Below are 13,848 nucleotides of genomic sequence, written 5' to 3' on the forward strand. Positions count from 1 at the left end.
ACGGGCTTTAGTGAAAAAATTAGGGATAGTTTAGGCAATTCACATGTTATCTTAAAGGAGTTGTATTTTTGGTATAAATAGAAATCTAAATCTAACCGAAATAAAAATAAAAAGGTCCTTCTAGTTTTTTGTTTCAACTTTCAACTTTTCAGTTTAAATTCTCCCTGTTTTTGCTTACTTTGTACCCTAGTCCCATTAACGAGAAAAAAAATAGGTCCCATTAAGGAGAATAAAAGTTGAGTAGCATTTGCTTTAACAAGGCATAAAGTGATGTTGATATAGACGAATAACATTTTGTTTATGTAAAGTAATAATGTTAACGTAAAAAACGAAAATTATCCAAGAAATAAATAATGAAGTAAAAAAATTCCTCATTTTGAATCGCCTATAATGTATACAAAAAAATTACACTCAAATAGCCTATATATATATATATATATTTTTTTGTTCTCGCTCTTCTACTCCTAGTTTTATATACAACAATTTTTGGTTTGGTTTCCCAATAATAAAAATCTAACCTAGTTACATGGGAACCAAAGAAAGAAATAATTTGTGTTGTGTTATGATACAGAGATGAATAAATAAATGAATAAGTTAGGCTGTGGACTGTGGTTAGGTTAGAAATCTATCTATCTATATGTACATGGTTATGGTTATGGTTATGCTAGTATACACCATGGATCCACCCGACTCCATGAGATGCCAAGTATAAAGTCCAGATGTTGTTTCATTGTATCATTCCCGAGAACACAGACTCCCCATCCCCATCTCCATCACCATGGTTGTGTTATGGTTTCATGGTCTGCATCCTTCAATAGTGAATGCAACTTCACTTTCACCTTGCTCTGTGAGTATGTGTGTGTGTGTGTGTGTGTATTTACACCAGAGCTGTGTGTGCAAGCCAAGCCACCTCAAGGTCTCTGAGCCATGTTTGTTTAACTTGAATAACAATTCCTTTTGGATCTTCTGTTGGCACTTACTTGGCTTGCAGTAGATTCTTCATTGACCACACGCTTTTTTGCTTGATCTTATGAAGAATAAATCCATGAATATATATATTTTTTTTCATGGATTTCTTTTTTTAAAAAAAAGTAAAAATTTGAATGCTTCCCTACTTGTCACCACCCTTCTTTGTTAAATTAATACCCTTTGCTTTCTCCATTTCCACCTCCTTCTCTGCTTTCTTTTTCTCAAGTTCCGCCTGTTTAACGTTCTCATCATGGCATTTTCGGAAGAGCCTCACAAAGTTCAAAAGGGTCTGAGTAGCTGCACAATCACAACCACAACCCCAAACCAATAAATCAACAATTATCTTCATCTTATTCTCTAAATAATCTTATGAATTAGTTGGTTAGTTGGCTTTTAGTGACATTATTGATCCCTCTCTCTCTCTGTATTAAGTAAAAAAGAAACACTCATACTCATATATGTTCTTTCCTTGTTCAGTCCATTAAGTATAAAACAAACATCACCAAAGTTACCTTGTTCAAAAGGACAACGAGCAGGGTCTTCACCAAAATACAAGGCCAATGCATCAGCATTTTTACCCTGTATATAATGTATGTAACATTTAATAAAATGGTCCAAAAAAGAAAAGAAAAGAAAAGGTGGTGAATTCAGCCATTTATTTACCACAATGGAATAGAAACTTGTTACACTTGTCACTTCTGCTTCAGATTGCCCAATGAACTCCTTCAATGTCTAATGGCACAAAATCCTTCATCAGAATTTCTAATCTTTTATAGATTTAAATTTAAACTTTTTATTAGTTGTCCTACCCTATGAAAACCTTCAGACACCGGGCCATCATTTGCTGATGCAGCTAGTTCTTGTTTAACTTTTTCTAGCCCTTTTAGAATGGCTTGCATTTCTTCTGCTAAAACTTTTAGTTGTATCTGTGCAAATTAAAAAGCCTCCATTGGTTTTATTATATACTAGCGATAAATCTGTGCAATTAAACAGATTAAAAAATAAACTCAAACCTTGGTTGCAGCTTCTAGGCTAACAAGATCCTCATGGAAATCTAAAAGGCTTGGGGATTTGGAGGCAAGAACCTGTACACAAATGTTGATGATTAATAATTTTAAGGCATTAAAGATGTCACATTTTGTATGGAGTAGTTTAACACCTTGCAGAGATAATGCATTAAAGTCATCTTGCTAGTTGAAGATCTTGTATCAGTCAGTTTCAAAAGACTATCCAACTTGAATCCAACAGCAGCACCTGCAAAATTTGGATATTAACATCAATAAAACTAATTTATTTATCTAATGATGTTGATGTTGTTACCTCTAGCAGTTCCTTGATTTAATGTATTCCCCAAATATAAAATTCTCTTCATGATTTCTTTCAACTTTGTGGACTTCCGCACCTAACAAATCCAACAACAGAATTAATTAATACTCCTATCAAGTTAGTAAAAGTAGAAGAGGGTAGAATTAATTCGTTATAGTAGACCACCTCACCTCATCACATGCAGAGTTTACTGTGTTTAGACTCTTTTTGAATTCTGTAAGCTGAAACAAAATCCCAACTCAAATATAATCAAAATCAACAATAAATAATCACTCCAAAATATTACATTAACAAATAACAATTACAAGCTGACGAAACACAAACCTGAACGTTAAATTGAATTTTGAACACAAAAACATTTAATTTGGCCTCCATACGTGGCACCTTCATTAGCTCCAGGAAATACTGCGGTAAAATTTCATTTCCATAAGATAAATTCTTGAAAGATATGAAATACAAAGTTATGGTGGGTTGATACTGACCTGTTCACACTTGCCAAGTGTCTCATAGTCACCTGTGAAATTCTGAACAATCACAATGCAGAAGAAGATCAGTACAAGTACAAGAATTTTTTACATAAGAATATTATCTACAAAGAATACCAAGTAAATGCTTCTTCACCTTGAGTTGCTCCATCTCTTCTTTGGTAGGACAGAATTTGAGACAATTTTCAACTTGATCGGAATCTACAAGTTCTTCATCCATAGCTAACATTGCGTTCTGCAGATGAGGGATAAAGGTGTCGTTACATTAGTCTGACTGAAAAGGGAACACAAGTCAATTAACTAGAGGGCACACACTTACCACCATATCAGGAAGTGGCATCTTAACTTTAGTAAGCATGATTTCTGTGTTATTGGCCCTCCTCAGATCAATCTACAGTAATTGAGAATGCAACCATGAAAACTAAAGGACCATCTAAAACTAAAAGACACATAAAAAGAAAGCAAAATGCGATTGATTAGGTAGGTACTCAATTCAATGTACATTACCAAGTGGATTTTTTCAGGTTTTGAACCTGCAGCCTTTTTCTTGTCGGCTTCTTTAGAAGCAGCTTTCTTTGGGACTATGGCAGAGAAGAGTGTCTCAAGTTCTGATACATCAAATTCTGGCACACTACAATACCAATGCAATTGCAAAGGAAGGTAATTAATGACATGAGTCATGAGTTATCATATGTAATATGTGAAGTGAAGCACAAAAGAAGAATTAGAAAGCAAACCTTTGGGGCTCTCCATGTCTTTGCAATTCTTCCCACAAGCTTCCTTGCAATGCCCTCGTCACTTTGTTCCAATGCAATGGCTTTAAGTTAGATCTTCGTGCTCCCGGTCCTCCGCGTCCTCGTCCTCTACCTGGTCCCATACCTCGCCCTCCTCCAGGTGGAGGTGGTGGCCCACCAGGAGGTCCAGGTGCTCCGGGCGGCGGTGGAGGTCCAGGATGTCCACGTCCTCCTCCAGGTGGCGGTGGAGGTGGAGGTGCTCCTCCAGGTGGCGGTGGAGGCGGAGGTGCTCCTCCAGGTGGCGGTGGAGGCGGAGGTGCTCCTCCAGGTAATGGAGGTGCTCCAAAACCACCTGGTGGAGGAGGTGGTGGTGGTGCTCCGCCATACATCGGTGGAGGTGGTGGTGGTGGTGCTCCACCATACATTGGCGGAGGTGGTGGAGGAGGTGCTGTTGCTGCTCCACCATACATTGGCGGAGGTGGCGGAGGAGGTGGAGCTGCTGCTGGTGCTCCATACATCGGTTGAGGAGGAGGTGGTGGTGGCGCTCCATACATCGGTGGACCACCTCCAGGCAACGGAGGAGGAGGAGGTGGTGCAGGGACCGGGGGTGGGGGACGCAGTGTTCTACTCGGCGGAGCTGGAGGGGGAACTTCAATCATGGGGGGTGGTGGTGGAGGTGTGGGTCCCCGCGTTGGAGGTGGTGCGGCATATGGAACTACATGGCTAATTGGTGGAGGAGTCCGAGGCGGCGCTGATGGAGCAACTTGTGAGGAAGGTGTAGGTGCTGATACTTGAGTTGTAGGAGCATCATACACGGGAGGTGTAGGGGGCGTAGGTGCAGGTTTTGGTAGAGAAACTTGTACCAGAGGTTTAGATGGAGCTTCATGAAGAGGTGGAGATACAGGAGCCACCGGTTGTTGAGGTTTTAGGTTATCCTTGGGTGGAACCACACCAGCTTGTATAGGTTTTTCAATTTTAGAAACACCAGCTGCTGATTCATTCGGAAGAACCCCATGGACTACCGGTGGTGGCTGTGGAAGACTGATCTGACTTGTAGCTTTCGCTGTTGAAGTTTCAAGCTCAACGGAACTTGGAGGTGGAGGTGCCACTGCCGCTACCGGTGATGGAGTGACATGGTTATGGGCTTGGGCTTGGGCCTGAACCTGGGAATGGGCCGGACCCGCATCTGATTTTAAATTGTTCAAATATTTTGGCAAGTCAAGTGATCCATCAGAAGGTCGGCAAGCACCTGCTGCAACGTTAACTCGTTCAACATCCAACGATGGCGGACATGAAGCTTGTTTCCCAGATACACGCCCTCCCTTTCCAACCACCTTCTTCTCCACTAATCTAGGATCCTTCGATTGAGCTAGCACAGGAGGTGCACTTACATGTCTCGATGCTGTTGGAGGATAATATATATGCATTGAATTCGTATAAGATCCTTTATTAGAAGGAATCCATTTAGACATAGCATCTGGTTTTGCCTGTCTTACATTTGTCCCTGCTTTTGAGTTCGCCGTACTTTTCCGGCCACTCGCCTTTCCCTGCAAATCCTCCACCCTCTTCACCTCTTGATTCCCTTCTCCGTCTTTTTTACTTTTTATTTCTTTTTCTACACCCTCCGATTTTACTTCCATCTTGTCAAATTCGTCACCAATCACCACTTTACCCTTCAAATCCACATCCTCCACTGCCACCGCCGTAGCTTTCAAATCAACACCTTCTGCTACCATAGGCTTTGAATCAACTTCTTTCAATACCACTGTAGATTTCAAGTCAACGTCGTTGACCGAATGGATACCAGGATCAACCTCCTCACTTTCGACATCCGGCTCATTTTCTTCCGGGAAAAAAGGTTCCTCTTTAAAGTCATGATGTGAGTCGAATGCATCAAATAATTCTTCTACCTCAAAGAACTCATCAGCTGAATTACTTCCTTCTGACTCATTCTCATCTTCTGCAACTCCTGCTGTGGTGATAATAGATGGTAGATGATCAGCATCCACAAAAAGTACCTGATGATACAAATATATATGAGTATGCATTTTTTTTTAACTTCTACCAAACTTGTTAAAATAAACAAAAATTTCAAATAAAAAAAAAATCAACGGCCGGCGGCCTACCTCCGCCTTGAAGTCCTTTGGCAACTGGTCGCGTGCATCCCACATATGGTCAACTTCATCATGTCCTACCATCAATACATATCCTCTGACGAAAGCTGTATGGAACACAACCCTAAACATCATCTCCTCCTTTACATGATCATCATCCAAATGTATGCATTCAAGAACGACATCCCCATTTACACGGTAATGAATATCTATCTTTGCCAGTTGGCATTCATCCTGCAAAATTTCATCTATAAGATTCTATCTATGTCACAGAAAAACTTGTAATTACTTGGGCTTTCATAAGTTTACCTTTCTATACATACGAACATGTCTCTTGGTTTTTGAGGTTGAAAACAAGAGCTTACAACTTTTAACTGATGAAAATGGATCTTGACCATATACACGGATTATAGGTCTACAACCCTTTCCACCAATTACAGGAAGAACACGAAGTATGATACAATCCAAAGCTAGAGGTGCATCTAATGGTGGCCATTCAAGCCCTAAATTTCTCTTTGTAATGTACTGAAGGTACCTTAATTGTGAAGGCTGAGGGTTCAAAGGGGACAAAAGATAAAGAAGCTCACGAGGGGCTTGTTTATACACCATTTCAAGAGTCTTCTGTTCACCGGTGTACTGTTTTCTGAACAAAAGAAGCCCAGCAAGTAAAAAAGCAAGCACAGGCCACCCGCCTCTTTCACAGTGCATTAAAAGCACGTTTCTGTTTCCTGCAAGTGATAGCCAGTTCTCACTAGATTTTAAACATTCATTCATCATCTCTAATGGTAACATCGGACACCCTTCACATTGCCATGGGTACTCTGTGATTTTCATCTCATATGTAGATAAGACATCAGAAAGTTGGGTCTTTTTGTCACCACCTTCTTTAAAGTTGAAGACCATGAAGGCGGATTCAGGGTAATAGTCTTGGAGTTGAGTTACAATGCCCCCCATGTAGGTCTTGTATATATCTGCTTCCATTACATCAGTCGAGAAGCAGCAATCGAAAACTGTAAACAAAAAGAAACACGGTTGGTAGCTGAATTGGTAGCTGAACTAAGGAATTTGCAAACGCAGCTTCGTAAATCCAATCAAGGAATAAAAAACGAAATATAAATTATGATCATGCATGAGCTTAAAACTCGAATTTGAGAATTGAGGAGGTTGATTGCTTTTCATGAGTTAGAAAATTGAGGGAGAATTGGACGTGAAATATGTAGCGTACGTACCGAAAACCCTCTCGGTGATCTCAAGGAGGCGATCCGGCGGCTTACGATAAAAGAAGCGTCTGAACAGCGCCATTGAATGGCGCTGTTACCCTCCCGACCGGATCCCAAATGTTGATTCCCTATATCCCCAATTTCGCCTGTTCAGAAATGTTGACCATGACATGTAGAAACCGATCTTGAAATCCTCCAATTTTCGTCAAATTTGAAGACAAAACAATAATATGAATGTGATCACGGAAAGCTTTCATTCACCAATTCAATTGAAAAGAACACCCACAAAATATGGGTTTTTATTGTGTCTAGATGAGGTATTATGATTATGATAATGCACGTAATTCAGGTTATGGAGAGAATTTAAGAAATTAATGTGTTTAGTGACAGCAAGATTGATAGGGTTTTCTGAGAAATCATGGGCACGATAATGACGATCGAAAAAATTGCATACAACTATGAATTGATTATATGGAATTCGATGATTAGGGAAATCTATCAAGTGAGGGGAGTGAGGAAAAATTGCAATTGATTCTGGGAATTTCGTCACTGCAATTGAAATTTTTTTGATTTCTGTTGGACGTAACACAAAGGAGATTATGGGGGATGAAAGGGGGAAGGAAGAACACTGACCAGCTTTTCCGATTATTGTATTCAGTTCGTTATTCGTAAATTATTAAGAAAAACAACATAAGATTAATTAATTTAAGTTCAACAATATAAACACAAAAATAATAAATGCTTTTATGATCTCTCGTAATTTTCTTTATTCTTTGTTAATTTACGAAGAATAAAATATAATATTATTTATTGCACTGCATAAGAGTGGTATCACACGTTCTAAACGTTTTAAGTTATTTAATACTTTTATATTTGTGGTCCCAATATTCTAATTATATGTTTTAAACGAATTTCACTAAGTTAGATATATTTACTTGGATCAAAATGTTTTAAATTATTATTTATACGTATATCTTATTTATGTTTTACTTAACTCATAAACATAAAGTCCAACATTCGTTTCATCGTATCGTATATTCCAAAGTTGTCGCAATTATAATGTTGTTTGACATACGTTTTGAAAATATATATTTTATGATACTCTTGAATTTGATTTATGGTTGATCCGTAATTTGAAGGTGATTTCAAAGTTCTTGTTTGACGTATAATAGAGAGAAAAATAAATGTGTAGAATTATTTACTTTAATATAACATTCTTCAATTAAAAAATACTAATCTTTACAAATTTTATAATCCGTGTAGAAATCAGGTAAAATTGGATTGAAATATGTATATATTAGAAGTAAGGTTGTTATGATCGAAATCTTACCTGATATCGTTTCATGTTTTCCAAAATTATGATTGGGATCGAAATATCCTATCAAAATGAACTTATATATCAAATTTGCTCGCAAAATCATTGGTGTGATGTATACATTATAACTTGATATTGATTAAGAAATACATGTATAGTGGAATCAATTTTAATTTCTTAAGTATGAATCATAATTTTTGTTGTTGTAAACCCTAAAAATTAAGAAGACATCTTAATTAAAAAAAATCATAAGTGGATTCTTATGAGTATGTTATGCCTAAATCTGATGTCATAGTAATGTTCTACAAGACTTTTGCAACTTACGATGTTCGATTTCAAATTGAATAGATGAATTTGGAGACTTGACTATATAATAAAACCAATGAGGTGAAATTGGATCATAATGTGATCGGTATCGTTTTTAATTTGTAGGATCTAGATCTTATTATCAAAATTGAAATCTTAACCACCATGAAGTATAATAGCATTTCACATGAGGGGCCTTAAAACACGTTTTGTCAATTAAAATATTTTTGACACCTAACGGCTAAGGCTAACACTGTTTATTGGCCTTACCCAATTTACAAATATGGACAAGTGGTCTTATTCGATGGATAGTTTATTTAAGGGTTGTTTATTGATGCATTTTCCAAAATTGAGTAGTGAATTTTATCAAAATAATATACTTTTACTTTCTCAACTTTATAATTTGAAAGTGGTAAACATTTCACCTTCCTCGACTTTATAATTTGAAAGTCGTAAACATTTCAACTCTGAACTTATTATTATAACACACATCGGTTAATTATTATCAAAATCAAGATTATCAATTATAACAAAAAAATCAATGATAGCAGTATTGGAGGACATTAAAGTGTATTATGTAAAATAAAATGTATAAAAAAATGTTTACCATTTTCCTTATAGAATATGTCATGTATGATAGTGATTATGTTGTACACAATGCCACTAGAGCAAAACTTAGACTTGCAGGTCAAAAGAACTAGGTATGTACGAGGATAAGTTTAATAAAAGTGGATGACTTGACCGATCTATTTTTTTTATTATTTTAACAAGTTTTATAGAAATAAAAATTAAGAACTACCTTAAATCTTTTAAATGAATTACCTTAATGTTTTAAAAAAAAATGTTTAAATCAAGATTCTCAAAGCTTATATTTTATATTTTAATAGCCAAAATAACTAATTCATTTAAAGTATAATCCAATAAAAATAGCTCTAAATTTATATAAAAATATCCTTTGACAATTCGCAGATGTTATTTTCTTCACCCTATAACTCACTCGTTAGAGATAAAAACGTTCATCATTTAGTATGTGTTGGTTTTTTTTACCATTGTTTCATTGTTATTATATTTTTTTATGAAGGTATGTAATGAGAGGTTCATAGGTTAATAACATCTAATGTTGTCAACTATTTATTGTGTTTTTTTTCATTAGGCATTAGCATATAGATTTTTTTTTTATTTTTTATTTATAAATATAACAAGATATAAGACCTCCTTCGGTATAATTTTTAGAAGTTTGAGTCTTTTTTTGCTTATACGACCTGACCTGAATCTGGACCCGCAACTAGTATTTTTTATTTTTATTTTCATATTTTATTAGTTTCATTTAAATAGTGAACCATGTGACTTTACGTTCTAAACTCGCTACTGTATGGACAAAACCAATAACTTAACTGGTATATTTTTCAAAGAAAAAAAATATAATTAACTAAATATATACAAAACCAAAAAAAATAATACATTTTAAGTATTTTTTTTTTCGCTAAATAACTCAAACGGATTATATTACAAATAAACCCACTCTAGAAAGCAACATTATAATAATGAAAAATGACGCAACGACCTTACTATGTATTTCGATTTTACCCTTTTAGTTACTAAAGTTTTTTTCGTTCCTATAAGGGAACAAAGTTGATGTCGACCGGTTCTTTTGTTCACTGCGACCTAATATACTAGGTTAAAGTTGATATGACTTATGATTTGAATTTTTTTAGTAAAATAAAAGAATAATAAAAATTGGGACCGTGGAAGGGATCCAATGCTATAAATAGGGTCTTAGGATTTCATTCTTCCTTGTTCCTTGGCTTGAAGTTTCGTAAACCCTTCTTCTTACTCCCATAGGGACGATTTCTAACCCTCTTAGGGTTTGTGAAATTGACAATTCTCCTAGTTATTTTTATTCAACTATTTGGTGTCATTGGGTGTGATAATATTAGAGAGATTCTGGTTTGGGTCCTCTCATCCAAGCAACTTCATGGAGGATCAAGATCTCAAGCATAAAGATCAAGGGCTACATAAGAGGTATGTTTTTTTTTCTTCTTTGTTTTTTATGCTTTCTAGGGTAGATATAATTAGCATGAAACCATAGATCCATAGGTTGCATGTACACTTAGGTATATCGTAGTTTCGATTTTTCCGTTACCTAGTTTAGAGTGCATTTGATGCGTAGAAAACCCAACAGTGGTATCAAAGCCATTAGTTCATGATTACATTCACCCTAGATCTATATTTTCTGAAAATACTTGTTTGAAATTGAATGAAAGAAGAATAATTGAAAATTTCGTAAGTGTTAAAACCTAACCGCTGCTCACGACGTTAGAGCATAGGGCTCACGACGTGAGCACGACAAAATTAGGGTTTCGATTTTTCCTTCCATTTTTCAAATTAGAAGTTTTATCTAATATGGATAAATCCCAATTTTCAAATGTTTTAAATCTGGAAAATGTTAAATATTATTTAATAAAAATTTAAATTTGAATATATATATATATATATATATATATATATATATATATATATATATATATATATATATATATATATATATATTTATATATATATTATTTAAATAGTGAATTTAAATATTTAATATTATTTATAATAGAGATTTATAAATTTGAATATTAATCCCTCATGATTTATTAATGGTTACATTGCGTCCTTGCAATTAATTAAAATTAATAATAGACAAATAAATTGAAAAGGTTTTAAATTTGCGCCTTATATATATATATATATATATATATATATATATATATATATATATATATATATATATATATATATATATATATATCAGAATTGTATCTACTATATGTATAAGAAAGTTACAACATGCGCCCTCGCATGTTTAAATATTGACATTATCAGTCTTACCATGACTAGGATCACCCATTCTGACGTAGGGGTTTAAAGAGGTCTCTGTGATTCCTAATAAGATCGGTTTTTAATATGCTTCGCGCGTACCACCCTCACTGCTCTATTGCATTTTGAGAATGGAGTTACCGAAAGGGTTTGATAGTGATAATGGTCAATTTAAAAGTATTCCAAATACAAGAATAAAACAAAATCCCATTTTATTAATAGAATGTGAGGTTTATATTATCCATGAAAATTGCACATTCTCTTTATATTCTGTTGGTGAAGCTCGTGTGGTTAACTGACATATCAATCTAGATTGTAGTTGAAAATGATATGAAACTCGCTAATCTCAAGCGTAACTTGAGCCGGGTACTATGCGATTTTTGCATGGTTAATTCACAATCTATTTAATGTGAATCTTATGTTATCCAAAAAAGTTGCACATTCTCTTTATAACTTGTTGATGGAGCTCGTATGGTTAACCGACACTTCAATTTAAGAGTATAAGTAGAGAATGATGTGGAACTCGCGAATATCAAGTGTAACTTGATCCGAGGACCATGCGATTTTGTATGGTCGATTCACCATCTGTTTAGTGATCTGTGGCGACCCCGTCATTGAATTCGATATGAACATAATCTGAGATTAACATGTCATTGATAGTCAATGAATCTTAAAGATTTAGGAATTTCATGGTGATCGAAATTGGCAAAAGGTTTTGCCTACCTAAATAACTTTATGATGTGTTTACGACATCCCTTTACACACCATGAAGCGAAATATGGATCCTAGCCTTCTAAAATAATGTTTATTTAGGTTGATTATTTTCTAAGGATAAGTAAAACAAACTATAATGAAATTTGATATTGAATGATGTCAATAACCTTATCCACTAAAATCTACTACTATAAAACCTTTGAAAGGATTAGCTATGAGGATGATCAATCTTGTCTAAATTCGTAGTTTGAGAATAGTTCTAATAAATAAAAAGAAAGATCATGCCTTTGATAAAGCTTTTCCTAGGTTACTTCAAACATTGCATTCTAATATATCAGAAAGAGCAATTGTCAAATGTACGTTGTAAAATGACATATTTGTATTAATCAAAAACATTTTCATAAACCATGAAATCCCAAAACAATTGTTTTCAAATCCACATCCATTACATCTTTATTTAAAAACATCAGAGTGTCCCATAAGATGTCGATAGGAGAGTGCACGCCGCACCATCAAGCCTTGCTCTTGCCCTTGGGCTCAGATGTACCTTAAAAAAAATCCACAAACTGTAAGCTAATTCTTAGTGAGTTCCCCAGAGCATACCGCACATACAATCCACATATCACATATCACATTAGCCATAAAGCTACATATACCACATAAGCCATGCATACAACATATATGGATGCCTTGGAAACCCTCCAGGGTCTTACTACGGATGCCTCAGGAACCCCCCCTGAGGTCTTAGCCCAAGGATGCCCTGGAAACCCTCCAGGGTCTTACTCCGGATGCCTTGGGAACCCCCCGAGGTCTTAGCCCACATGCCTTGGGAACCCCCGATGTCTTTATCGAGGATGCCTCGGAAACCCTACAAGGTCTTACACCTAGGTGCCTCGGGAACCCCCCGAGGTCTTTTATGCAAGTGTCACACATAACTTCACATATTCCATAACCCACTTCCGAAACGACTGCGGTCTCGTCAGTGACACGACTGCGGTCTCATCAGTGACACACTTCTGAAGCTGTGACACATGGAAGGTGTTGTGAATATGGCTAAGATCATCCGGCAGATCCAAGCGATTTGCCAACTTACCCACCCAAGCTATAATCCTAAACGGGCCTATGTATTGAGGTCCTAGCTTTCCCCTCTTCCGAAATCTGATAACCCCCTTCCAGGGCGACACTTTCAGTAACACAAAGTCCCCCACCTGGAACTCAATATCTGATCGCCGCCGGTCCGCATAACTTTTCTGATGGCTCTGTGCGACTGCAGGCAGTCGCGCACCTATTAAATCAGTCCGTTAGTCTTGAGCACTACCTCGGTGCTACCCATGACCCGGTGTCTAACCTCGTCCCAACAAACCGGAGTCCTGCACCTCCGACCGTATAACATCTCAAATGGAGCTCGGTCGATATTGGCATGATAACTGTTATTGTACGAAAACTCTGCCAATGGGAGGTACGTGTCCCAACTCCCTCCAAAATCCAACACGCATGCTTGAAGCATGTCCTCTAGTGTCTGGATCGTCCTCTCGCTCTGGCCATCAGTCTGGGGGTGGCACGATGTACTAAAATGCAGCTGAGTGTCAAGTTCCTCGTGGAACTTCTTCCAAAACCTGGATGTAAACCGAACATACCTGTCAGAGACTACCGATACTGGTACCCCGTGCCTTGCCACCACCTCCCGTACATAAATATCCGCCAACTTCTCAGAGGATATACTCTCAGAAATCGGAATGAAGTGGACACTCTTCGTTAACCTGTCCACGGTCACCCATATGGCGTCCACACCTCTCTCCG

The 13,848-nt window shown here is 36.5% G+C and overlaps 1 protein-coding gene across 1 annotated transcript; it reads right to left on the reverse strand.

Annotated features, from left to right (window-relative positions):
• Positions 1 to 347: 347 nt before the first annotated feature.
• Positions 348 to 6,993, reverse strand: LOC111912175 (formin-like protein 20). The gene is made up of 17 exons (XM_042902414.2): positions 6,858 to 6,993; positions 5,938 to 6,638; positions 5,641 to 5,862; positions 3,518 to 5,532; positions 3,288 to 3,411; positions 3,100 to 3,171; positions 2,917 to 3,015; positions 2,778 to 2,819; positions 2,620 to 2,700; positions 2,466 to 2,516; positions 2,290 to 2,371; positions 2,129 to 2,223; positions 1,983 to 2,054; positions 1,779 to 1,895; positions 1,633 to 1,701; positions 1,482 to 1,548; positions 348 to 1,266 (listed from the first exon to the last, which is right to left on the reverse strand). The coding sequence occupies exons 1-17, from the start codon at positions 6,928 to 6,930 to the stop codon at positions 1,112 to 1,114; spliced, it is 4,137 nt and encodes a 1,378-aa protein (XP_042758348.2). The 5' UTR covers positions 6,931 to 6,993; the 3' UTR covers positions 348 to 1,111.
• Positions 6,994 to 13,848: the final 6,855 nt, after the last annotated feature.

The sequence above is a fragment of the Lactuca sativa genome, chromosome 5, assembly GCF_002870075.4.
Source record: "Lactuca sativa cultivar Salinas chromosome 5, Lsat_Salinas_v11, whole genome shotgun sequence".
In the NCBI taxonomy this organism is placed as follows: domain Eukaryota; kingdom Viridiplantae; phylum Streptophyta; class Magnoliopsida; order Asterales; family Asteraceae; genus Lactuca; species Lactuca sativa.